This window comes from Schistocerca cancellata, chromosome 7, assembly GCF_023864275.1.
Source record: "Schistocerca cancellata isolate TAMUIC-IGC-003103 chromosome 7, iqSchCanc2.1, whole genome shotgun sequence".
In the NCBI taxonomy this organism is placed as follows: domain Eukaryota; kingdom Metazoa; phylum Arthropoda; class Insecta; order Orthoptera; family Acrididae; genus Schistocerca; species Schistocerca cancellata.
This window is the reverse complement of record NC_064632.1, coordinates 224,519,700-224,545,809: the sequence shown is the minus strand read 5'-3', so window position 1 is coordinate 224,545,809 and position 26,110 is coordinate 224,519,700. Positions and strand designations below refer to the sequence as shown.

Genomic DNA, 26,110 nt, shown 5'->3' with positions numbered 1-26,110 from the left:
ATTCTTTCAGGATATTTTTCCAGCCACAGTGATAGCATGGATCTGATGTTTTACAAGATTCCTGATATTCACGGTACACTCGTGAAATGGTTGTATGGGAAAATCCCCACTTCATCGCTATCTTGGAGATGCTGTGTCCCATCGCTCATGCGCTGACTATAACAGAAGTTTCAAACTCACTTAAATCTTGATAACCTGCCATTGTAGCAGCCAGTAACCAATCTAACAACTGTGACAAACAACTGTTGTCTTATATAGGCATTTCCAACCGCAGCACCATATTCTGCCTGTTTACATATCTCTGTATTTGAATATGCATGCCTATACCAGTTTCTTTGGTGCTTCAGCATTGATTCTCCATTTGTGCCTAGCTTTCAGAATGGAGTCTTATATTGTGGTTTGTGGTGCAAAAATCTTTAACAAGTTGCTAATAGGCGCAAGGCACGAAGAGGAAATCCCCAAATTTTTCAAAAATGTATGAGAGTACTTTATTGGCTACTACTTTCATGATTTTCAGAATATTAGAACTCAGAGATGTAAATTCCAGTTAAAACTGCAGTTAATACTAAATAAGCATTAATTTTCACAGTACATAGACAGCTAATAGCGTTTTCTGAAATCAATAAGGTTACATAAATATGAGGTTCATTCAAATGAAACCTGGTCAATGCGTCTACCTTTGCTTTACACATCAGGTGGCACCACGTAACTGTGGGTATGGTGGCACCATCTATCGGCAGAGAGACTGACGTGTGCACATCATTTGATGTTGCATAGCGCCAGTATGGCTTCACGCCGAGAGAAGGTAGTCACACAAGTTATCATCCACTACCCAAAATGCAGGCAAGTAAGCAGGGACAATGAGGAGCGATTCGATTTTTGGCAGTGGAGGGAGTTGGAGGATATGAAATGTATCAACAGATGAAGGCTGTGTACGGTGCGTACAGTCTGAGTGTTATGGAATGGCACACACGATTCCTTAAGGGGGGTGAGTCACTGGAAGACGATGCTCATCCTGCACAAGCTCATCATGTCATCACACCGGAAATGGTTGTGGAAGCGAATGCTTTAGTCTTGGACAACCGCAGAATCACCATGGACGAGATCCATCAGTCACTGGGTATTAGCGTGGCCACCACCCACACTATAATGCATCAACATTTGAACGTTCGAAAAGTCTGTGTGCAGTGGGTTCCCCACCAACTGATCGCTGAATAGTGCAATACTCGAATGGTGCTGTCTTTTGAGTCATCTGCAACGTTATCATGAGGGGAATACAGCTTTCTGTCACGTATTGTCACAGGTGACGAAACATGGTGTCACCATTTTGAACCAGAAAGCAAGTGTCAGAGCAAGCAGTGGAAACATGTAACTTCACCACCTCCAGAGAAATCAAAGGCCTTGCACACCAGTTCTGATAAGGTCATGATGTCCTTCTTTTTTGACCATGAGAGCCCACTGCTTGTCGAATTTCTGTCAGTGCCCAGCGTTATCAAGCCACTTTACAGAACCTTAGATGAGCCATCAAATTGAAACATTGAGGCATGTTGTCCAGTGGTGTTATCCTCCTGCATGATAATGCTCGCCCACACACAGCCAATACGGTGAAGACGATATTGCAGCAGTTTCAGGAGGAAATGCTGGAACATCCATCACACAGTCCCGACCTTTCACTGTGTGACTTTCACGTGTTTGGACTTCTAAAACATGCTATTCGTGGACATCGATTCACAACAGATGATGAAGTGTGTGACTGGGTCCAGGCCTGGATCCGACAGCAGCCTACTAGCTTCTTCAAGGATGGAATCGACCAGCTAGTATCACAATGGGATGAATGTGCCAACAGTTTTGATGACTATTTTTGAGTATGTGTACTGCGTATAACTACATTTTTGAGTTAATAAAATTGTTACCTTTACTTGACATTAGTGGCCGGGTTTCATTTAAATACCCCTTATACTTAGTATGAAGGAAAGATAAACAACAGCTTAATACGTAAGAGGAGGATGACTGTGTTTTTCAGTCACTGGTTTCTTACTAATACATATAAAAAACAATTATCGAGAAGTAATTCCCAGAACTGATGAAGTGTGTACATTAGCACTTACAGAAGAAGTGCGTAATTCTTACTTCTAGTGGTCAACATATAACTTGGTGTGTTCCACATCCCTGTGGGCTCTCCTCCTTGGTAAGATTTATAGAATATGAAGTTTGCATGAATAAATAAATAAATAAATAAAATGAATAACTTCAGATATGTTATAATTATGTCAAAATGTATAAATATGGAATCTGGTTTTTGGAGTAACTAAAATTGTGTTGGGAAAAGAATGTAAATGCTTCTATGGGAACACGTTAGCGATAATAACTTTTATTTGAAATTTTTGCTGTATCTCACTGTATGCCCTGTTATCTAATTATCATGTCTGGTTTGTTAATTCATTTTTGGGGTGATTCTCATGTGTACTAAATAGAATGAAGAGGTATATGAAAACTATCAGTAGGATGATTTTTGCAAGTACTGAAAAAACAGTTCAAATATAAATTTATCATTATAAATGTGTTTATTCTCCCATTTTCATGGCCATTTTTCTCCAGAACATTATTATGTGTCATTAAAAAAAACAAAGACAGCTGTGTTACATAATCCTAAATACAAATAAATTAATGGCTTCTCGTAATTTTCTTAGAGTGTCTGTCACTGTGCCAATAGTCTTGCCGCAGTGGTAACACTGGTTCCTGTCAGATCACCAAAGTTAAGCACTGTCAGGCTTGGCTCACACCTGGATGGGTCATTGTCCAGGTCTGCCAAGTGCTCTGGGCAAACATGGTGCACTCAGTCCTTGTAAGGCCAATTGAGGAGCTACTTGACTGAGAAGTAGCAGCACCTGTCATGAAAACTGACAATGGTCAGGAGAGTGATGTGCTGACCACATGTCCCTCCGCACCCACATCCTGTGATGCTTGAGGGCTGAGGATGATACAGCAGCTGATCAGTACCACTTGGCCTTCAAAGAGCTATTTGGACAGTTCTACATCTACATCTACATCTACATTTATACTCCGCAAGCCACCCAACGGTGTGTGGTGGAGGGCACTTTACGTGCCATTGTCATTACCTCCCTTTCCTGTTCCAGTCGTGTATGGTTCGCGGGAAGAACGACTGTCTGAAAGCCTCCATGTGCACTCTAATCTCTCTAATTTTACATTCGTGATCTCCTCGGGAGGTATAAGTAGGGAGAAGCAATATATTCGATACCTCATCCAGAAACGCACCCTCTCGAAACCTGGCGAGCAAGCTACACCGCGATGCAGAGCGCCTCTCTTGCAGAGTCTGCCACTTGAGTTTGTTAAACATCTCCATAATGCTATCACGGTTACCAAATAACCCCGTGACAAAACGCGCCGCTCTTCTTTGGATATTCTCTATCTCCTCCGTCAACCCGATCTGGTGCGGATCCCACACTGATGAGCAATACTCAAGTATAGGTCGAACGAGTGTTTTGTAAGCCACCTCCTTTGTTGATGGACTACATTTTCTAAGGACTCTCCCAATGAAACTCAACCTGGTACTCGCCTTACCAACAATTAATTTTATATGATCATTCCACTTCAAATCGTTCCACACGCATACTCGCAGATATTTTACAGAAGTAACTGCTACCAGTGTTTGTTCTGCTATCATATAATCATACAACAAAGGATCCTTCTTTCTATGTATTCGCAATACATTACATTTGTCTATGTTAAGGGTCAGTTGCCACTCCCTGCACCAAGTGCCTATCCGCTGCAGATCTTCCTGCATTTCGCTACAATTTTCTAATACTGCAACTTCTCTGTATATTACAGCATCATCCGCGAAAAGCCGCATGGAACTTCCGACACTATCTACTAGGTCATTTATATATATTGTGAAAAGCAATGGTCCCATAACACTCCCCTGTGGCACGCCATAGGTTACTTTAACGTCTGTAGACGTCTCTCCATTGATAACAACATGCTGTGTTCTGTTTGCTAAAAACTCTTCAATCCAGCCACACAGCTGGTCTGATATTCTGTAGGCTCTTACTTTGTTTATCAAGCGACAGTGCGGAACTGTATCGAACGCCTTCCGGAAGTCCGGAAGTCAAGGAAAATGGCATCTACCTGGGAGCCTGTATCTAATATTTTCTGGGTCTCATGAACAAATAAAGCGAGTTGGGTCTCACACGATCGCTGTTTCTGGAATCCATGTTGATTCCTACATAGTAGATTCTGGGTTTCCAAAAACGACATGATACTCAAGCAAAAAACATGTTCTAAAATTCTACAACAGATCGACGTCAGAGATATAGGTCTATAGTTTTGCGCATCTGCTCGACGACCCTTCTTGAAGACTGGGACTACCTGTGCCCTTTTCCAATCATTTGGAACCTTCCGTTCCTCTAGAGACTTGCGGTCAAGGGGGGCAAGTTCTTTCGCGTACTCTATGTAGAATCGAATTGGTATCCCGTCAGTGGACTTTCCTCTGTTGAGTGATTCCAGTTGCTTTTCTATTCCTTGGACACTTATTTCGATGTCAGCCATTTTTTCGTTTGTGCGAGGATTTAGAGAAGGAACTGCAGTGCGGTCTTCCTCTGTGAAACAGCTTTGGAAAAAGGTGTTTAGTATTTCAGCTTTACGCGTGTCATCCTCTGTTTCAATGCCTTCATCATCCCGGAGTGTCTGGATATGTTGTTTCGATCCACTTACTGATTTAACGTAAGACCAGAACTTCCTAGGATTTCCTGTCAAGTCGGTACATAGAATTTTACTTTCGAATTCACTGAACGCTTCACGCATAGCCCTCCTTACGCTAACTTTGACATCGTTTAGCTTCTGTTTGTCCGAGAGGTTTTGGCTGCGCTTAAACTTTGAGTGAAGCTCTCTTTGCTTTCGCAGTAGTTTCCTAACTTTGTTGTTGTACCACGGTGGGTTTTTCCCGTCCCTCACAGTTTTACTCGGCACGTACCTGTCTAAAACGCATTTTACGATTGCCTTGAACTTTTTCCATAAACACTCAACATTGTCAGTCTCGGAACAGAAATTTTCGTTTTGATCTGTTAGGTAGACTGAAATCTGCCTTCTATTACTTTTGCTAAACAGATAAACCTTCCTCCCTTTTTTTATATTCCTATTTACTTCCATATTCAGGGATGCTGCAACGGCCTTATGATCACTGATTCCCTGTTCTGCGCTTACAGAGTCGAAAAGTTCGGGTCTGTTTGTTATCAGTAGGTCCAAGATGTTATCTCCACGAGTTGGTTCTCTGTTTAATTGCTCGAGGTAATTTTCGGATAGTGCACTCAGTATAATGTCACTCGATGCTCTGGCCCTACCACCTGTCCTAAACATCTGAGTGTCCCAGTCTATATCTGGTAAATTGAAGTCTCCACCTAAGACTATAACATGCTGAGAAAATTTATGTGAAATGTATTCCAAATTTTCTCTCAGTTGTTCTGCCACTAATGCTGCTGAGTCGGGAGGTCGGTAAAAGGAGCCAATTATTAACCTAGCTCGGTTGTTGAGTGTAACCTCCACCCATAATAATTCACAGGAGCTATCCACTTCTACTTCACTACAGGATAAACTACTACTAACAGCGACGAACACTCCACCACCGGTTGCATGCAATCTATCCTTTCTAAACACCGTCTGTACCTTTGTAAAAATTTCAGCAGTATTTATCTCTGGCTTCAGCCAGCTTTCTGTACCTATAACGATTTCAGCTTCGGTGCTTTCTATCGGCACTTGAAGTTCCAGTACTTTACCAATGCAGCTTCGACAGTTTACAATTACAATACCGATTGCTGCTTGGTCCCCGCATGTCCTGACTTTGCCCCGCACCCGTTGAGGCTGTTGCCCTTTCTGTACTTGCCCAAGGCCATCTAACCTAAAAAACCACCCAGCCCACGCCACACAACCCCTGCTACCCGTGTAGCCGCTTGTTGCGTGTAGTGGACTCCTGACCTATCCAGTGGAACCCGAAACCCCACCACCCTATGGCGCAAGTCAAGGAATCTGCAGCCCACATGGTCGCAGAACCGTCTCAGCCTCTGATTCAGACCCTCCACTTGGCTCTGTACCAAAGGACCGTAGTCAGTCCTGTCGACGATGCTGCAGATGGTGAGCTCTGCTTTCATCCCGCTAGCGAGACTGGCAGTCTTCACCAAATCAGATAGCCGCCGGAAGCCAGAGAGGATTTCCTCCGATCTATGGCGACACACATCGTTGGTGCCGACATGAGCGACCACCTGCAGATGGGTGCACCCTGTACCCTTCATGGCATCCGGAAGGACCCTTTCCACATCATGAATGACTCCCCTCGGTATGCACACAGAGTGCACATTGGTTTTCTTCCCCTCTCTTGCTGCCATATCCCTAAGGGGCCCCATTACGTGCCTGACATTGGAGCTCCCAACTACCAGTAAGCCCACCCTCTGCGACTGCCCGGATCTTGCAGACTGAGAGGCAACCTCTGGAACAGGACAAGCAGCCATGTCAGGCCGAAGATCAGTATCAGCCTGAGACACAGCCTGAAACTGGTTCGTCAGACAAACTGGAGAGGCCTTCCGTTCAGCCCTCTGGAATGTCTTTCGCCCCCTGCCACACCTTGAGACGACCTCCCAGTCTACCACAGGTGAGGGATCAGCCTCAATGCGGGCAGTATCCCGGGCAAACACAGTTGTAGTCCGATCGGGGGATGCGTGGGACGAGCTGGCCGTCTCCGACAAACCCCCATCCGGACCCCCCACAGTGACGCCCATTGGCAACAGCCTCAAGCTGTGTGACCGAAGCCAACACTGCCTGAAGCTGGGAGCGAAGGGATGCCAACTCAGCCTGCATCCGAACACAGCAGTTGCAATCCCTATCCATGCTAAAAACTGTTGTGCAAAGAACGTCTGAACTAATCTGTGTGTTTGCGTGTGCATGTGTGTGTGTGTGTGTGTGTGTGTGTGTGTGTGTGTGTGTTCATGAACAAGCTAAAACTGATTCTTATTTGAAAGTCAGACTTCATGTTTGTTTTTGTTTTCTGTTGTGCTCCTCATGAAATATGTGCCATTTTTTAATTGCAAATTAGAAAGCTTCAAATCCTCCTTTTAAGATACAGATTATACCATTCTTAATCATCAGTGTGAATTGTAGAATATCTGTGGAAGGTTCTACTAGTGCTGGAGCGACAAATAATAGAAGGCCTCAAGACTCAGCCAAGGGAGTGGCAAAAGTTGGATCGTCAGCTGCAGGAATGGAGCTATGAGCGTGTGACACAAGTCTGGAATGATGAACGTGAGCAGCAGTTACAGTGGAACCTCCGAAATCTGCCTCCAGTTGTCAGCCTACGTGAAACACGAACAAATGAGTTGTTAGAAGTTATTGCTCAGCAGAGGCTTGGAGTAATGTGTGATGGTGAATTTTTTCCTAAACTTGGTGTTCGGCAGCAGGTGAGGATATGTACATTGTTGTACTATATTCTTAGGAAATCACATTAGAAATAAAATGACTGCAGGTGTGGTTACATTACTACCACAAGGCCTTAATACTGTTGAAATAACATTAACATCAAATGCCTTGTGAAAATGAATAAGTGTTTTATTTAAGTTTTAGTACGGATTTAATTCTTGGACAGAGAAATATTATTCTCTGAAAACAATGCAATGTTTAAAGTAATTACCTTTCAAATAAGTACATACTCAGCCTTATCTAATTGATGTATTCAAGAATATAGTTTTATTAATAACCAAGTCTTGTTTTTGATCCCTTTGCATTAGTGTGCTAAATTTATTCATTTAATTTACAGTTTTCACTAGACTTGTCTCTGTGCTTGCAAAAGAATATACACAGAACTTTATATTTCAGAAAGGCAAACAAAAACTGTGGTTTGCATATCTATCATCTAATCACAAAGTTATTCACTATGGGGACTGCATAGATGAGAATCGTCCAGAGTGTCCATGTAAAATATCAGTGTCGGATATCAGAGATTTAGTTACGGGACTGAAATGTCCCCATATAAAAAACGCAAAGTAAGTTTCTGACTTATGGGAATCTATTGCTTCTATAATCCAAAATGTTTCAAATCTTCGACTGTCTTATGGCACTCATTTGCAAAATTTATTTTAGAAGAATTTATACTTTACAACAGTTCATTAATTTTCGTATGACTTTTGTTATTTGTTTTACTAATAATGAAATTGTAATTCATCTGCTTAGTGAGTTTGCCTAATTTAGGGTTATCACAGCATTCATTTAACCAATGATGGAGATAATTTACACTCTACTCTTCAATTGGTTGCAAAATAACTACAGACATGCTAACCATAAGAACATCATTTAGAATCCACAGAAATTAGACAGATACACCTAATGGAGATGAATACAAGTTAATACCATATTACTGCAGGTATAATAAGAAAAAGAGGGAACGATTGTTCATTCCATGTGATTACTGCATTGAACAGTTCTTTCAGTACTGTATTTCAGTAATAGAATTGAAACATACAAGATAGCAAGTCTGACAGTCATGACCCCAAACAGGAGATGTTTTAAACTTCATTATGCGATTAGAGGAGGTGATAATGGCAGAAATAACTGGGATGTGATTGTATGGGGTGATTTCAATATTGATTTTAACACTGATAGTTCTGATAGAGGACACCATGAGTTACTGATGTTCAGATTTGGTTTGATCCAACAGTAATATTCCAGACAAGAATATAAAGAGGCAATGCAACTGTCATTCATAATTTATTTTTAATCGGTACTGTCTTTCGTGAAATACATGTGATCCTCATAATTTTTTGTTTGATCATTATGATCAAAAGACAACAGTAAAGTATCCCCATTAATCACATTTTCTATGTAGGAAAAAGTATAATTTCATGGAAGTTTAAATTCTGACCTATTTACACTATTCAGAAAGAATTTACAGTGTGAAAAATGAGGGTAGTTTACCAAGGGCACAAAGCAGATAAGAAATATAACTCTTTCCTAAAAATATTCTTACAGTATTATGAATCCAGTTTTACTTGACAACAGGTTAGGGAAAGTGGAAGAGGAAGCCAAGAAAAAGCGTAGCTCACATCTGTGATCAACATATCTTGTGCCACAACAAGAGGGGGAAAGAGAACTTTAGTTAATGCAGAGGATAAGCTGTTATTTATCAAGACTTGAAACTAAACTACAAGCAGTACTGCAAAATTCTTTATTATACCACAAATAAGGCAAAAGCCATACACTATGTACAAAAGATTGAAGATTTAAAGAACAAGACAAGGAGAATTTGGAGCATTATTAGGTGGGAAACAATAAATTTGGTAAGCCAAATAACTTTCAACTGTCAACAGTGAGATAGATTATATGAAATTCAAATCATTGGCTACTAAATTCAGTTATTTTATGATCTCATGAACTCAATAATAGTAGAACTAAACATGAAAAATTATGCTAAAATTTCATTTTTAGGACATCCACAACTGAGAGGTGTCATTAATAGAATGATATGCTTCAGTTGCAATAATGATTCATTCAAGCCACAACCAGTTAAATCCCATGTTAAAATCCCGTCATCTAGTGTGAAAAAATTATTGTATTAGGTCATGCATAACACACGGTCAGGCCACTTAGTCCAAAGGTTCCAAGTCACTGCACCTTGCGTGGGAACTGCCCGTTGCTGAGCAGCTGTATGCCACAGACTCCAACATGGACTGCGTGGAGGGCCACACTGGAGATGCCTGCACCACTCCATGCATCTAGACCTCCAACATGGTCCTCCACTCTTTTTTGGCATCCATGGTGTGCAGCTGCTCAACAGCAAACTGTTTCCACCCAAGATGCAGTGACTTCTAGCCTTTGCACTGACTAACCCATCGTGTTATGCATGACCAAGTACAATAATATTTTGTACACCTGAAGAAGGGATATTTTTCTTTTCTTTTTTTGAGTTATCAATCTTCTGATTTCTTTGATGCAACCTGCCATAAATTTCTCTCTAGTGCCAACCTCTTCATCGCAGAGTAGCATTTGCAACATATATCCTTTCTGGATGTATTCCAATCTCCATCTTCCTCTACAGTTTTGTTTTTATGCTCTACAGCTCTCTCTAGTACCACAGAAGTTATTCCCTGATGTCCTACCATCTTGTCTCTTCTTCTTGTCAGTGTTTTCCATATATTCCTTTCCTCACCAATTCTGCAGAGAACCTCCTCATTTTAACAGCCAAAAACGGTTGTGGATTTAATCAATCGTTATTACAACTGAAATGGGTGTTATTCTGACCTATAGACAAGACTGCTAGCATATTTTTACTGTATATTGCACTATGGCATTGAGTTCTAAGGCAATGAAGATAACGTGAAAGAAAATACGTATTTTACAGAAACATGCAATAAGAACACAGTATAAAGTTGACATCTGAACATCTTGGAGAAGCCTCTTTGGGGACCTTCAGGGATTCCTGAGAGAAATTGGAATGAACTTAACATTTCATAACAACAATACTAGATGCAAAAGTTAATTTTCATATGCACTATGTATCCCTGTCTAGAGATCAGAATAGGATTTTATGCTGTTATGGAAAAGTGTACTACAGGCTGCCAGCAGATGTCAGGCATGAAACTGAAAATTCCCAAATATTCCAAATCAAAGCAAAGAAAAACTTCAGTAGTAACTACATATACAATTTACTAGAGTGTTTGGACTAAACGATGACAATTTCAGCATAATTCCAATACCTATATTTATTTATTTTTATTTACAGGGTTATTACAAATGATTGAAGCGATTTCACAGCTCTACAATAACTTTATTATCTGAGATATTTTGAAAATGCTTTGCACACACATACAAAAACTCAAAAAGTTTTTTTAGGCACTCACAAATGTTCGATATGTGCCCCTTTAGTGATTCGGCAGACATCAAGTCGATAATCAAGTTCCTCCCACACTCGGCGCAGCATGTCCCCATCAGTGAGTTCGAAAGCATCGTTGATGCGAGCTCGCAGTTCTGGCACGTTTCTTGGTAGAGGAGGTTTAAACACTGAATCTTTCACATAACCCCACAGAAAGAAATCGCATGGGGTTAAGTCGCGAGAGCGTGGAGGGCATGACATGAATTGCTGATCATGATCTCCACCATGACCCATACATCGGTTTTCCAATCTCCTGTTTAAGAAATGCTGAACATCATGATGGAAGTGCGGTGGAGCACCATCCTGTTGAAAGATGAAGTCGGCGCTGTCGGTCTCCAGTTGTGGCATGAGCCAATTTTCCGCGGGCTACGCGTGACACTTGCCCGCAGGCGTTCAACCGTTTCTTCGCTCACTGCAGGCCGACCCGTTGATTTCCCCTTACAGAGGCATCCAGAAGCTTTAAACTGCGCATACCATCGCCGAATGGAGTTAGCAGTTGGTGGATCTTTGTTGAACTTTGTCCTGAAGTGTCGTTGCACTGTTATGACTGACTGATGTGAGTGCATTTCAAGCACGACATACGCTTTCTCGGCTCCTGTCGCCATTTTGTCTCACTGCGCTCTCGAGCGCTCTGGCGGCAGAAACCTGAAGTGCGGCTTCAGCCGAACAAAACTTTATGAGTTTTTCTACGTATCTGTAGTGTGTCGTGACCATATGTCAATGAATGGAGCTACAGTGAATTTATGAAATCGCTTCAATCATTTGTAATAGCCCTGTATTTACTTGCATTTTCCCTATGACTTCGCCAATGTATGTATTAGACATATGTACTGCACACATCTCCTCCTACCTTCAGCCCTCTCTCTCTGTCCACTTCTTCCCCCTCCAATCACACTGTTTATTTACTGCAATCCATAATTGTAAATGAAATAATGTGACCTGTCTCTCCAGTGTCATATCAAGAAAACTGTTCTATGTTGACAGGTACCGTTGTGATTTTGTAATTAATAGTGCTTCACAGTTGAAAGTTGTCCAAAGCATTCCCAACTGTGAGGACTTTACTTGCACTGTATCGACTAATGGTGTGTCTTGTTTCCACGGTATAAGTATCCATAATCCATTTAATATGCAAAACAAGTGTCTGTCTACCTCTTCCTCCTCCTCCTCCTCCCTGTCTCTGACCATCTCCCCCTCCATCATCTATCTGTTTATACCTCCTCCTCATTTTTCGGTGCCCATCTGATCCTCCCCCTCTCTATGAACATCTCATCCTCACCAATGTCTGTCCATACCCTCATCCCCGCCTCTCTGTCCATCTCCTCCTCCTCTAACTCTTACATTCCCCTTCTCCCCCCTCCCTTTGTCCATTCCCTCCTTCCCATTTTATTTACTAATCTCCTTCTACCTAGCTTCATAGGCCAACTCCCCCTCTATGTATTCTCCACTTACCTGTCTCTTTTCATCTCTTCCTACTCTCTTTCTATCTATACATCTCCTCCTGCCCCATCTCTCTGTCCACCTCATCCTCCCACCTTTCTCTGCCCCATCTCTTACTGCCACCTTTCTGTCTGTCCATCTCCTCTTCCTGCCTTTCCTGTGCATCTCATCGCCCCTTGTCTCACTACCCATCTCATCCTTTCCCTCCTTACACTGGATCAAGATGAACTATTGTGGTGTCTTGCTGCCACAGTATATGTACCCGTCGCCCACTTAAAACATGTACCACTTGTCTGTCCATCAGCAAGTGTAACCCTGCACCTGTTGTGCAGGGCAGCATGAATGTCAGGGGTTGAAAAATTCTTTTCACTTTAGTACCTCCACTCCTATTAGAGCTAAAAGAATCTAACAGCCACAGTGCTGACTTAAATACAGCAAGTAGTATTTGTATCAAATTTGGTTGAAACCAATCCAGAGGTTTCGGAGATGGTGGACACACACACACACACACACACACACACACACACACACACACACACACACTCTCCATCCATAGAAAATATAAAAGTTATGGATGTTGTCAACACATCATATAATACAGAAACATAAATACAATAAATGTATACAATTACAAACACATAAATAGATCCACATATTATTTGATTTACTATGTCACATTTTTGTACATCATATTTCACTATTCTATTGAACATGTTGTAAACTGACTCTTAATCACAGTAGTTAATTATTAGCACTACTATCAACAAAATTTACATATCATTTCAGGTAATCTTTGACAGTATAAAATCACTTTTCTGACATATAATTCTTAGGATATTCTGGAAGGCTTATACTTCACTTTTGCCTTAGATATCTTGTGGAAGGTTGTTCTATGATTTGATTGCATTTGATTTGATTGCATTTTTGGGTTTTTATTTGTTTTTTCTATTGAGATGTAAGCAGTAGCTGGATTTCATTCCATGTTCATTTCAATGTATTTTTTTTATTGGATCACTGTTCGCAAAATGCATACACATCAAACAGTCAGATTCCCACAGATGTAAACAAGTCTATGCAATGAGTTCTTGCGTTACTTTTTGTTATAATTCATACAGTCCTTTTTTGTAGCTTAAAGAGTTTTTGCATATTCTGCTCATCTGTTCCTTTGAAGGTTATCCCATAACTAATTATAGAATGAATGTATACAAAATATATTGTTCTAGAGTATGAGGTACTACACACAGAACTTATTATTCTAAGTGCAGTGCATACTGAAGCTACTTGCTCCCTGGGCCAAGCACTAATATTGATGTATTCTGGCTTATAAAGGTGTTTTATGGTATGACTGAAGTTTGCTTGAGAGATTTCTACACATGAAACCATTCATTTCCTGTCTCTCTTGCACCCAGTTTATTTAGCAGAGTTGTGTGACCTATTGCAAAAAAACGTTTTTGTAAAGTCCAGGAAGATGCCTGTTATATGATCTCCTTTGGCTAGCACTTCCAAAACACCATTTGTAAATTGAGCTTCATTGCTCCTGTGCCTGAAACACACGAAAAATCATACTTTGTTAAGTACTCCATGAGCCTAATCTTCATTATGGTTTACAATACTTTTGAAAACAATGACAGTAGAGAGAGGGGCCTATAATTTTGCAACCCCTTTCTAATGTCGAGGCAGGACTTTTGCATACTTTAGTGTTTCTGAGAAGCAACTTGTGCTGAAGGACTCATTTATGATGTGCAGTAGAAGATTCTTTGATACTGTCTATATAGTACTTCAGCAAGCAAACAGGCACTTGATCTATACTTCCTGAGGTTTTATTTTTTAGGTTCCATACAACATTGCCCACCATAACACACAGTTTACACAATAACATAAGCCAAATGTATGCAAGCAGTAACAACATGATAACTGTGCACAAGCGTACTGTGGCAGGGTTTAAATAGATACTCCCCTGTGGCAGGCTCTATCAGAAGTTCACAGTATATCTCTTCCTTGGTGCACTCTCACAGATGACAACACACTGCTAATGCAAGTGGCTTTCAAGTGTGCGCACATTACTTCATACCTCTTACCTTGGGGCACAACTCCAATATGCGAGATATAAATGACATCTTCCTCCACAAGGCTCTGACTGAGACGACGTGCTGATACTGAGGTGTATGATTGGAACTACCTGGGGCAAGGGCAGCATCGCAGTCCACCTTCTCATGTCAGTCCATATTGCAGGATGGGTGACACAGATGCAAGCTACCTGTCCGTGTCAGGTCCAGGGCCTGACAGTGATGGTGCCCCCATAGTTGGCCAGTTGCACCAGGTTCGTCCACTGGTGATATGGGACCTCTCATATGTCATGGCAGGGACCCAGCCACATCAGGTGATCTGTGAAGTGATGCAGACTGGCTTGGCAATGTCAGTGTCCCAGCCAGGGTTGTCTGATTGTTCACACACAGGCGCAACTGGTCAGAATGACATGCACAAGGGCCCTCCTCTGTACGGACATCGCAAGGAGGTGGACGCAGCATCAGGAGATGGTGGTGGAAAACCATTTTGGGCACTGACCAAACCCAGTGTCTAGACAGCCACCCTGGCTGGAAACAGGATGATGGCTGCATGGGTTGGCATCCATGACCGGGTCACAGAAGATGCAGAAGCATCCCGGATGGACACCTGTAGAGCAGTTCGGCAGGGCTGTTGTTACCAAACGGCTTGAACTGATAGGAAGACAAATTGATCCAAGGCAATGTCGGATGGGTACTGAGTCACATACTTTTTCATTTGCATTTTGAATGTTCTAACTAACCTTTCGGGCTCACCATTGGACTGCAGGTTGAAGGGCGGGGCCAAAATGTAAAATATGGCTGATCTCTCAAAACCGTTGCAGGAGGCAAATTTCTGTGACATAAACTAAGGGTCATTATCAGAGACCAGCACTGCCAGAAGTCCTTCAATGGAACAAATTTTTGATAGGGCTGCCAAAATTGATTGACAATGAACAACATATGGGAACCAAGAGGATACATCAATTACTAAGAGCCAGCATGCCTTAAGGAAAGGGCCAGTGAAATCAATGTGGAGATGGTCCCAAGCCTGTGAAGGCTGATGCCACAGAGACAATGCTGCCCAGATGGCAGCTTGCTCCAATGCATATTGGGAAAACACCGGAACCAAATGAGTGATGTTGCCATCCAAAGCAGGCCAAAAAACATGACAGCAGGCTAACTCCTTGGTGCATAGCATCCCCCGGTGATCAGCATGCAGCAAATGCTGGATCTCCAAACAAAAAGCTGAGAGAACCACTACAGAAGGATCTAAATAGTCCGTATCAAGGAGGAGAATGCCATCAATAACAGAGAAATGGAGCCGAAACACATAGTTACGGAGGGGTTCAGATACCCATGATGGAGGTTCCTCAGGCTGGCCATGCCGAACACAGTGTATCACTTTCTGTAAAATTGGATCAATAGCACCAGCTTAGATGACCGAAGCACTTGTGATTAGAAAACCATTGACAGTTTGTTGAGAATATTCATCAAAGTGGAAACCGAGTAACTCCTCTTGATCAAAAATTGGGCCTGGACCGGTTGTAAGACAAGGAGAGTGCATCAGCATTCATATATTTAGCTGTGGGATGGAAGTGAATCTCGAAGGGTTCTACAATGAAACTAATGGCTTGTGATCCATGATGAGGTGAAATTTTGCACCATACATTGTGTTACAAGGCAAGGCACAGATTGTAACATAGACTTCAGTTTGTGAAACTGTTTCACATGCGTGTGACCAGTGGAAATGTCCCCTTATGCAGTAAGGCATGTAACAGTTGTGCAACCGATGCTACCCATGGCAAAAACTGATGATAATAAGCAGTTTTACACAAAAAGACCTGGAGTTCCTTGACCGACACAGGATGTATATAAGTTGTTGAGATGTTCAGCAGTGGAGGAGTAGAAGAAACAATGTCATCAAGACATTTGGCACAGCCAGGCACAGACCTCATATGAGTTGATTGAGAAACTGTTGAGAAATTGACAGGGCACTGGTCACACCAAACAATAACCACAAGTATTGATACAAGCCAAAAGGTGTGTTAATGACCAAGGCCCGTTGAGAGTCAGCACCAATGGAAAGCTGCAAATATGCATCAGATATATTGATCTTGGGAAAATACTGACCACTAGTGAGCTTAGAAAAAAGTTCATCAGGGCACACCATGGGATACATGTCAATGATAGACTGAGCATTGACAAAAACTGAAATCACTGCAAAAATGTAACCATCCTGACGGCTTCTTGGCAATGACTAATGGGGTAGCCCATTCACTGAATGCAATCGATTGGATGACCCCGGAGACCATGGAGCGGTTGAGCTCCACATTGACTTGGTCATGGAGTGCCACCAGCACTGGGTGAGCCTGAAAGAAACGGGGTTTGGCCGAACGTTTCTTGGTGATGTGGGCTTTGAAATTATTGGCACAACCTAAACCCACAGGAAACAGGGCGGGAAATTTAGAGCATAAAGAGTTGAGTTACATATAAGGCACTTGATCAGAGATGAGTCTAACATCAGGAATAGTAAATCCAAGATGATTAAAGGCGTCCAAACAAAAGAAATTTTTGGTGCGTGCTTTGTGTACCACCACAAAAGTCAAGGATGAATCAAAGATTTAGATGTGATGGGCCAAGAAACTAGTTAACATCAGAAAGCTTTGTTTATTGTAGGTGACTAAAGTATGTGAGACTGTTGCTAAAAGGGGAGAACCCAAGTTCTCGTACGTTTGCAGATTGGGTACAAACACGGCAACACGAGTGTCAACTTGCAAGTGCAAAACCTTCTGATAAACCTTGACATCAATTAAAAGCTTATTGGGTGCAACAGTGATTGCCAATATACATTTGACATCCATGTCAGCCTCTGCAATAAGCTCTTGGAATTTTGCATTACAAACAGGAGCCATGTGGCCCATTTTGTTGCACCGGTGGAAAACGGCCCACTGCTTAGGGCAATCTGGCCTTTAATGAGTGATAAAACATAATGGATAAGAAGGAAGCACATGGAGCATTTGTGTTGTTGTTCATTACTAGGTTTGCTGTGCTGCTGCTGTGGCCATGACTGCCACAGTGAGTTGCGCCATCCGTCGCGATGTTTTGCTTGCATGCGGACTACTGCCACCATATTGTCTCCCTGTGAACCATCCTACAAACAGCAGGGGGAAGCAGGTTGAACTTCTGCAACCTCACACCATAATTCAATTTAAGTACCCTCACCCTCGAAATCTAAAACAACAGTTCAGTAATCGGAACATTGTAGACAGAGGGATTTTCACACTGAAGGGCCCACTCACGCACCTCACAGTTGTGGCCAACCAAATTACTGCATCACGAACCATTTGGTTGGCGTACAACTCCTTATATACATCAGTGGCAAAGTGACAACGATGGCTTAAATCATGAAGCTCAGCTGCCCAAGTCTTATAGGAATGTTCCTGTTTCCTGAAACCCGACAGAACTCAACTCAAGTGGCAATGACGTCCGTCCGTTTCCAGAAGTATTTCGAAAGAAGATCACTTGTGTTATCAAAAGAGGGTAAAGATGGAGCCTGCAGGGGGGCCAGTCAGCAAAGGAGTTGATACATGTGTGGTGATGACCAAGACAAAACAAAAGCACAGGATAAAGTAACATTAGTCAATTCAAATGCATTAGAATGCTGCCACAACCATTTTTTGTAGACATCCCATTCTTTGGCAGACTCATTGCAATCCAGAAACAGTGGGGGATAAATGAGCAGGGTAGCAACAGACAAAACAGGAGGTGCAAGGGGCGAAAAGAGGAAATACAAGGGGTGACACATAAGATTGTGACAGACCCAAACTGGCCAAAACAGAGGCAAGCATTTGCAATACCTCCTACTGTTGACTGGTATACTGCAACACCACAGTAAGAACCCCTAGCTGATCAATCAGCCGGTGGAAAAACTCATCAGTAGCACCATTAGACATTGTAGACAGAACAGAGGACTAACCTGAGACTGAAAACCACATGGAGAGCAATCCTACACTCATTGTCACATGTGTTGTAACTTAAACACACAAAACTACCAAGAATGTAGTACAACTTTATTAGACTGTGGCATGTACACCAATCACCATAACATGCACTAAACACAATAACATAAGGCAAATGTATGCAAGCAGTAATAACATGATAACTGAATGCGAGTGCAGCATGACAGGGTTTTAATAAATCTTTCCCATGGTGGGCTCCATTGGAAGTCACTCTCTCGAGTGACAACACACTGCTAATGTGCATGGCTTTCAGGTATGTGCACAATACTTTACTGTTGTAGCTTGGTAGCTATGTTACTGAAATGTTGGTTCACAAAGTTTGCTGGCTCTGTGGGATCATGTATCGTGCTACCACTGCGCTAAAGTTCTATGTTTACTTGTTTAGTCTCTTCTACTTGTCTCTAGTTAGGTGACATTCTAGGCTGCTTTGATTTCATTTTCTGCCTTTTCTACAAATTTACCATTTTGGGACATTTTTATGCTTCTCTCTATATATTTTTGTATGTCTGGTAGTACTTTTGAAATGCATGATCATTTTGGCTGCTTTTTATAATACTGGGTTGCTTGAGGGTTACGGTTATTTTTGTTTTGTTCTTTAACGACTCTTAGTACTTTTGGAGGCACTGCTTCAACTTTGAATGCAAATACTGTGAGAAGCTTCAAGAACTTCCCATCAATGCTAATCTCCATGTACACTTCTATCCATGTTTCACTGTTCATCTGTGTGGCAAATTCAACTCTTTTTGGCTAAGAGAAAACCATTCAGTATGTCACGATTTTAATTTTGTTTCCTATGGCTATGTGTAATTTTAAGATCTGACTGGATTGATCTTAGTGACCAAGGTAATATACAACAACATTGAAACTTTCTTTCTCTATGTCAGTTAGTATATGGTAAATGATTGATGCTGAAAGCTTGGTTAGTATTTTAGCAATGTTAATCACAAGTGATATTCTACAGCTGTACAAGAATGTGTTGTGGAGCCCTGATGGGTTCATTGTGTTGACTGTTTAAATCTCCACAAATGAGAATTTTGTCCTTAGGATTAGAAAGTATGTCCAATACTTGAATTAATATTGCAATGGTAATATACATGTCACCATTGGCAGAGCAGTAAATATGTAGTATAGTTAGTCTTTGGAACATATAGGGCCTCTACATGTTCTTCTTCACTTAATGAAATAATGTCATTTCTAATTTTATACATAATTCCTCCTTTTAGACATGTGTTTATTGCAGATCCCCTGCAACAATGTTGCAAGCAAGTCAACTATCAGTAATATGCAGTTCAACTTCTAGCTGTTGCACTTTATTTCTTATGGAGTGGATACTTTGGTGGAGAACCGGCAAAGAACTAAGCACTGCTTACCCTGGGTACTTCTTGTATTTCTTGTCTTTGTCCAAAACGCCATTTGGATGACATACAGTCTTCTTGTTGAGCACTTCATTTTCCACTGTTGCTTCTGTTGATCCTCACCTTATTTTGCAGCTTTTTCTGGTACTTTCTACAGTTACATCACTATTTACAGTTCTATCACTTCTATCTCTTTTAGAAGTGCTGTTGTCATTTCTGTTGGGGCTAATGATGGAGTTGCAATTATTGTTTTGCTTTTGAAATCATTTCCATATTGTTTATTTCCTTGGTTATCAGACTTGCCACGTATTCTTTCCCCAAGCCATTGAGATGTAGTCCATGTTATGTATGGAACCTACATCCTATATTAATTATGTCAAAGCATTCCACATTTTTAAAATGCCTGCAGATTTTGGCAAACTAATGATTGGTGTTTTTATTTATTTGTTCATCCGTGGAACAATAAATATTGTATGGATGTCGTCAATTTACAACACTTGAGCACACATTTACATTTACAATGAAACAGGTTTCTCATATTTTGTGTAGTTTTTATAACTAGTCATACACACATTTATAATTACATAATATTTTGGTGATAATGTCATATGTTGCTAATAACCTACATCTATGTTAAATATTCTTTTACAGTATAACAACTTTTACTTACTAAAAAGGTTTTAAGCTTTTGTCTGAAAGTGAGGGGCTCATTTATTTCTTTAATTTCTTGTGGTAATTTGTTATACAGTTTTATCCCATTATAAAATACACTTTTTTGCGTCTTTGCCTTGTTGTTTCTATCTAGATGGAGGTGGTGACAAGCTCTTGTTTCATGGTCATGTGTTAGGCTGTTTGTGTTGTACATGTTGAGATTTTTCTTAATGAACATTATGTTCTGAAAGATATACTCACAAGAAACAGTTAGAATTCCTAGCTTTCTAAATAATTCTAGACAGTGGGCCCTGTTGTTGCTGTTTGTTATTGTCCTTATGGCACTTTTTTGTACTTTGAACACAATTTGTATGTTACTGGCACTTGTTCCCCAAAACATGATCCCATAGCTGAGGACTGAGTGTAGATATCCGTAATATGTTATTTTAAGACAGGTATTATTGCATACCGGTGCAAGGATTCTAAGAGCATAGCATGCTGTGGATAATTTCTTTGCCAAAATGTTGTCATGGTTTGTCCATTTCAGTTGGCTGTCTACATTCATCCCTAAGAATTTGGTACTTGTTACACATTCTAATTTATTATTATTAACTTTTATTCTAGTGGCATTGTGTTTTTTGTTCAATTGGAAGTTAATATAGTTAGTTTTCTTTACATTTAGGGTTACTTTATTTTTTAATGACCAGTTGTGGACATCATTGAGAGCCCCGTTTGCTCTTTCTGACAGTTGTGTTGGATTTTCACCTGTTATTACTATGTTGCTGTCATCAGCAAAAAGTATTTTTTCTCCATGTCTGATACTTTGTGGGAAGTCGTTAATGTATATAAGAAACAATATTGGACCTAATACACTTCCCTGTGGGGCGCCTATATTCACATTTTCTGGGTCAGACAGGTGTTTTATATGGGAATTGTTTGAAACTTGTGATATCTCAACTCGTTGAACTCTGTTTTCCAAGTATGATTTGAACCACTTCTTTGTCACACCTCTTATTCCTATTTGCCCTAATTTATGAAGTAAGATTTTGTGGTCAACTGTATCAAAGGCCTTCGACAAGTCTAAAAAGATACCACTTACATTTTCACCTTTGTCCAGAGCTTCTAAAATTACTTTAGTGAACTGTGCTATAGCAGATTGTGTGCCTTTTCCGGGCCTAAAACCAAATTGGTCATTGGAAAGAAGATTATATTTATTCAGGTAATTTAGCAGTCTCTTTTTGACTATTATTTCTATTATTTTAGAAATGATAGACAGTATAGAGATCGGCCTGTAGTTCTCTACATTTTCCACATCCCAGTTTTTAAGGATAGGTATAACTTTTGCTTGCTTTGGGTACTCCGGAAAGTATCCAGATTCGAAAGATTCATTAATTATGTCTGTTAATAGGCCCTTTATGGAGTCTATACAACCTTTAATTATGCAGACTGGGATTTCATCAAGTCCTACTGAAGTTTTATTTTTTAGTTGGTGTACTACTAGTGCCACTTCCCTTTCTGTAGTTGGCAAGAGCACCATTGACTTTGTTGGCTGGTTCTGGGTAGGTAAATCATACGTATCTGGAAATTTCTGCTGTAATTTTTTTGCAATACTACTGAAATATGAGTTTACAAAATCAGCTAATTTTTTAGGGTTACCTACTGGTACATCTTTGTTTTTAATATGTGAATTGAGGTCCTTTTTAGCAGAGTTAGATGTTTCCTGTTTGACAATGTTCCAGGCTGCTTTGCTCTTGTTTTCAGCTTCAAGTAGTATTTTGTTGTTTGAAAGTTTTTAGCGGCTAGCAACACCTTTCTGTATATTTTCCTGTACTTTTTGTAGAATTGCAGAACTTCTGGGTTACATTGATTATTTTCTATGGAGTTGACTTATCTAAGAGTTTCTGAGGATTTTTTGATACCTGTAGTCTCCATTGATTTCTCTTTGTAGTTTTAATTTGATAAAGAGTTTTGGGAAACATCTCTTCAAATCTGAGTTTAAAAATTGACATTAACTTGATAAATTTCTGATTTGCATTGGTTTCTGCATAGACTTCCCTCCAATCTTCATATTTTAACTGGGATTTAAACTGATACACGGCTGATTTGGAAAACATTCTTTTGTATGTACAAAGTTTAGGAGGAGTTTCTACATGAATGTTAGTTTTTAAGATCTGGCAGAGGTGGTCTGATAGGCCCAGGTTTTGGACAACAATATGACATTTTTTATTATCAATATCTGTAGCTACATGATCTATAGATGAAGAGGATTGTTTCGTTATTCTAGTTGGACAATTAACAAGGGAGGATATTCCATAATAGCATAGAATATTCACATATATGTTGCTAGCCTTATCAGGCTTCATCATATTAATGTTTAAGTCACCACAGATAATTACATTTGCTTTTGGTCCAGAAACCTTGTCTAAGCTTTGATTCGGTTTTGAGAATATATCATTGTCTCCACTGGGAGAGCGGTACACACAAAATATGACTAATTTTTTTGCTATGCCTGGTCCTATTATTTCAACAGCGGAAAGTTCGAAATGTTTGTCCTCACCTAGATCTAAAAGATCATATCTAACTTTAAATGACATACCTTTTTTTACATAGATACATGAACCTCCACCATTCATTGAGATTCTGCTACAGTAACATGCAAGGTCAAATGAGGCTAATGCAATGTGTTCGATTTCCTTCCCTTTGCACCAGTGTTCAGTGATACACAAAATTTGGCTGTCAAAATTTTCCAATTCTACTTCTAGCTGTTGTGCTTTGTTCTTTATGGCTTGAATGTTTTGGTCAAACACTGTTTGGCATTTGTTTTCACTTATCTTGGTGGCGCCTTTCTCTTTAGACCAGATGCTAAAAAATCCTTTAGATGAGCTGGTGGCATGGTTATTCTTCTGTTGATGACAGTGGAGGTGAGTCTGTTGCCAGTTAGACTTGGAAGTTGGTGTATCTGAAGGTATCTGCCTTATGTTAGTCTTGTAACTGAGGCCGGGTACCAAAAATCCTTGTTGTAGATTCCTCTGCTTGCAAGCATTTATCTCTTTCCCTGTTATGTGCTGTTGTTCACTGCTTTGCCCCAGCAAAAATCCTGGCTTCTCAAGGGTGGCTGCCGTCTTCTGGTGTGATGACTGCTCCTATTACCACTGCTGCTGCTGTTGCAGTGAATGCCAGTGATTCTGGTTGCTTGGTTATTGATGATGAAACTACTGCTTCTGATGTTGCTGTGACTGCTAATGATTCTGGTTGGTTGGTTTTTGATGCTGTAACTATTGCTTCTGTTGTTAGTTCTGCTGCTGCTAATATTGGTTCAGTAGTAGGTTCCTCTGTTGCTACTGTTTTTTGGATGGTCCATTTGCGTGCTGCTCCTGTTTTTGCTGGTGTTTCTGCTATTGGAGATTTATACCATCCCAGTTCAGTGGCTGTCACTTTGTAATTGCATTTAATTGCTTCCCTTATTAAGTTTCCTAACCTGGCCTTTCCATTTCTGCTAAGGTGAAGCCCATGTTTCGTAAAACATTCTCTGTCAAGTTTGCTTGAGTCAATTAATTTCACATTGCTGAATAGCCTACAACTACTCATTAATTCTGTGAATTTCCTTATTCACACATGACCATTCAGGTAAATCATGCCTGTGGGTAAAGTTCACCAGTAAAATGTTTGTATTTGACAGTACTAGCAAAAGACTCAAGAGCTGTTTATACATTTTCATAGCATTGTTTTCGTACATGTCTTTAGCTCCTGCGCAGATTACAACACTGTCCTGCTTGTCATAGTTATATTTTACGATGTTTTTCGTCACTTCTTTGAAACCAGCACCTGGTTTAACCATGCCTGTGACATATTTTTACCTCCATGCCTGTGACTGTCGTTGATTTACTATTTACTTGCAGTTCTTGAGAAATTCCTTTGGCGTGACTATCTCCAAAGACGTCGACTTTTGATTCTTTCTTCTTTGTCACACACGTCGGTTTTTGTTTATTTGTATTTTCACTTTGTTGGAAAACGTCGTATTTGTTTTCATCGCAAAATGTGACAGATTTTACGGAGTTTGTTATTCTTTTAGTGGACAAGGGATTACCTTTTAGCGACACTTTTATCCACTCGGACGTCGTTTCACTGTTTGCATCACTTCACTAGCGTTTTGCATATCCTTATTGCAGGCATCACTACTATTCGACAGAACACTGTACCTGTTTTTATCTGTAATTATAATTTAATTTGCTGCCTTTGATGCCTATCTATCGCTTCCTTTCCGCTTCTTATAACTCACCAGGTTCCCGTTTTGTGGCTTTATTGTTTTATCATTTAGAATATGGCGCAACTTCTTCAGCTCACAGTTTTCATTAGTTATATGCGAAATCTCACGTCTTAGAACATCTACAACTTTTTGTAAACTTGAAATGCGTTCGTTTAGTTTTTCGATTTCACTTTTACAGTTTTCACAGGATTCCTTTTTTACGACAGAACAGTAACTTTTATTCACTCGTTCACTATGCATCACTACACTCGTCGCCATCTTGCACAGTGTTGTACCTTCGTTATTAACACGACTGTCTCACGAGACATTGATGATGCTAAATATTCACAGTTGAAACAGTTATGTGTGTGAGGCTTTTCAGACACTGTTCAAGATTATAGACGGTGAACACCAAGAACTTGCACTGCAAATATTGCAGCAATGGCAGATGCTACTGATGTTCAGTTTTCACAGAACGCATTGTTGGTGTTATGGGGCTCATACTATTAGCCAATCAACAGATTATAATAATACCTATAAAGTGTAATTTTTGTGCAACATACACATTCTTAAATGGAACAATACCTATTTACATTGCAGAATTCTAGTGCAAGTAGCTAATGAGGTACCATATTTTGAAAAGTTCCCACACCGACAGTTGTACAATACCTATTGTAGCACACACTAAAGAACAACATAGGTGCATACAATAGTTATGTGGATTCTGACCAGTAATGAGACTACTGACCATCACAGGTTGTGTTCAAAATGTCCTCCAGCAGTGGCAATACATGCTTCTAGAACAACTGTAGAACATGTGCTAGCATTGCAATGGAGATGTCCAAGCAGGCTGCAGTAATACGTCATCGCTTATCATCAGGTGTAGTTGGTATGTCATTGTAAGCAGCTTCTTTCAGCTTTCCCCACAGAAAAACTCTACGGGTGTCAAATCTGGGGAGCAGGGCAGCCAAGGTACAGATGCTCTGCGTTCAATCCAAAAATTTAGAAACTATTTGTGAAGACATGCTGTAGTACTTCGTATACTATGGGCCAGACAGCCATCATTTTGGTACCACAGGTTCCTCCTATTCAGCAGAGGAACATCTTCCTAATCTGCAGAGGAACATCTTCTAGACGGTCTATTAGGAGACTACAACACCAGCATCCATTCAAGTGTTCCATCTACGAAAAATGGCCCTACAAGCTGATGGTTCCCTATCCCACACCACATGTTTATACTCAGTGGACGCTGATGTTCCACCTGATAAATGGCTGATACAGCCAATGGGGATTTTCAACATACCAATAGTGCTTGTTTCACTGGTTTACTTGGCCATGGTTGGTAAATGTGGCTTCATTAGTAAACAAGACACATCTGGTGTATCCTGTCTTAATGCCTATGTGCAGTAGTTAACATGATTCTCTTAAGCATT

At 40.5% G+C, this 26,110-nt stretch overlaps 1 protein-coding gene across 1 annotated transcript in view; it reads left to right on the top strand.

Annotated features, from left to right (window-relative positions):
• LOC126092513 (engulfment and cell motility protein 2-like) overlaps positions 1-26,110 on the top strand; it is a 75,363-nt gene that overhangs the window by 15,964 nt on the left and 33,289 nt on the right. Inside the window, exons 2-3 of the mRNA XM_049908140.1 lie at positions 7,179-7,460; positions 7,876-8,042. Of these exons, the coding sequence (XP_049764097.1) occupies positions 7,179-7,460; positions 7,876-8,042 (449 nt within the window). The remainder of the gene's footprint in view (positions 1-7,178; positions 7,461-7,875; positions 8,043-26,110) is intronic.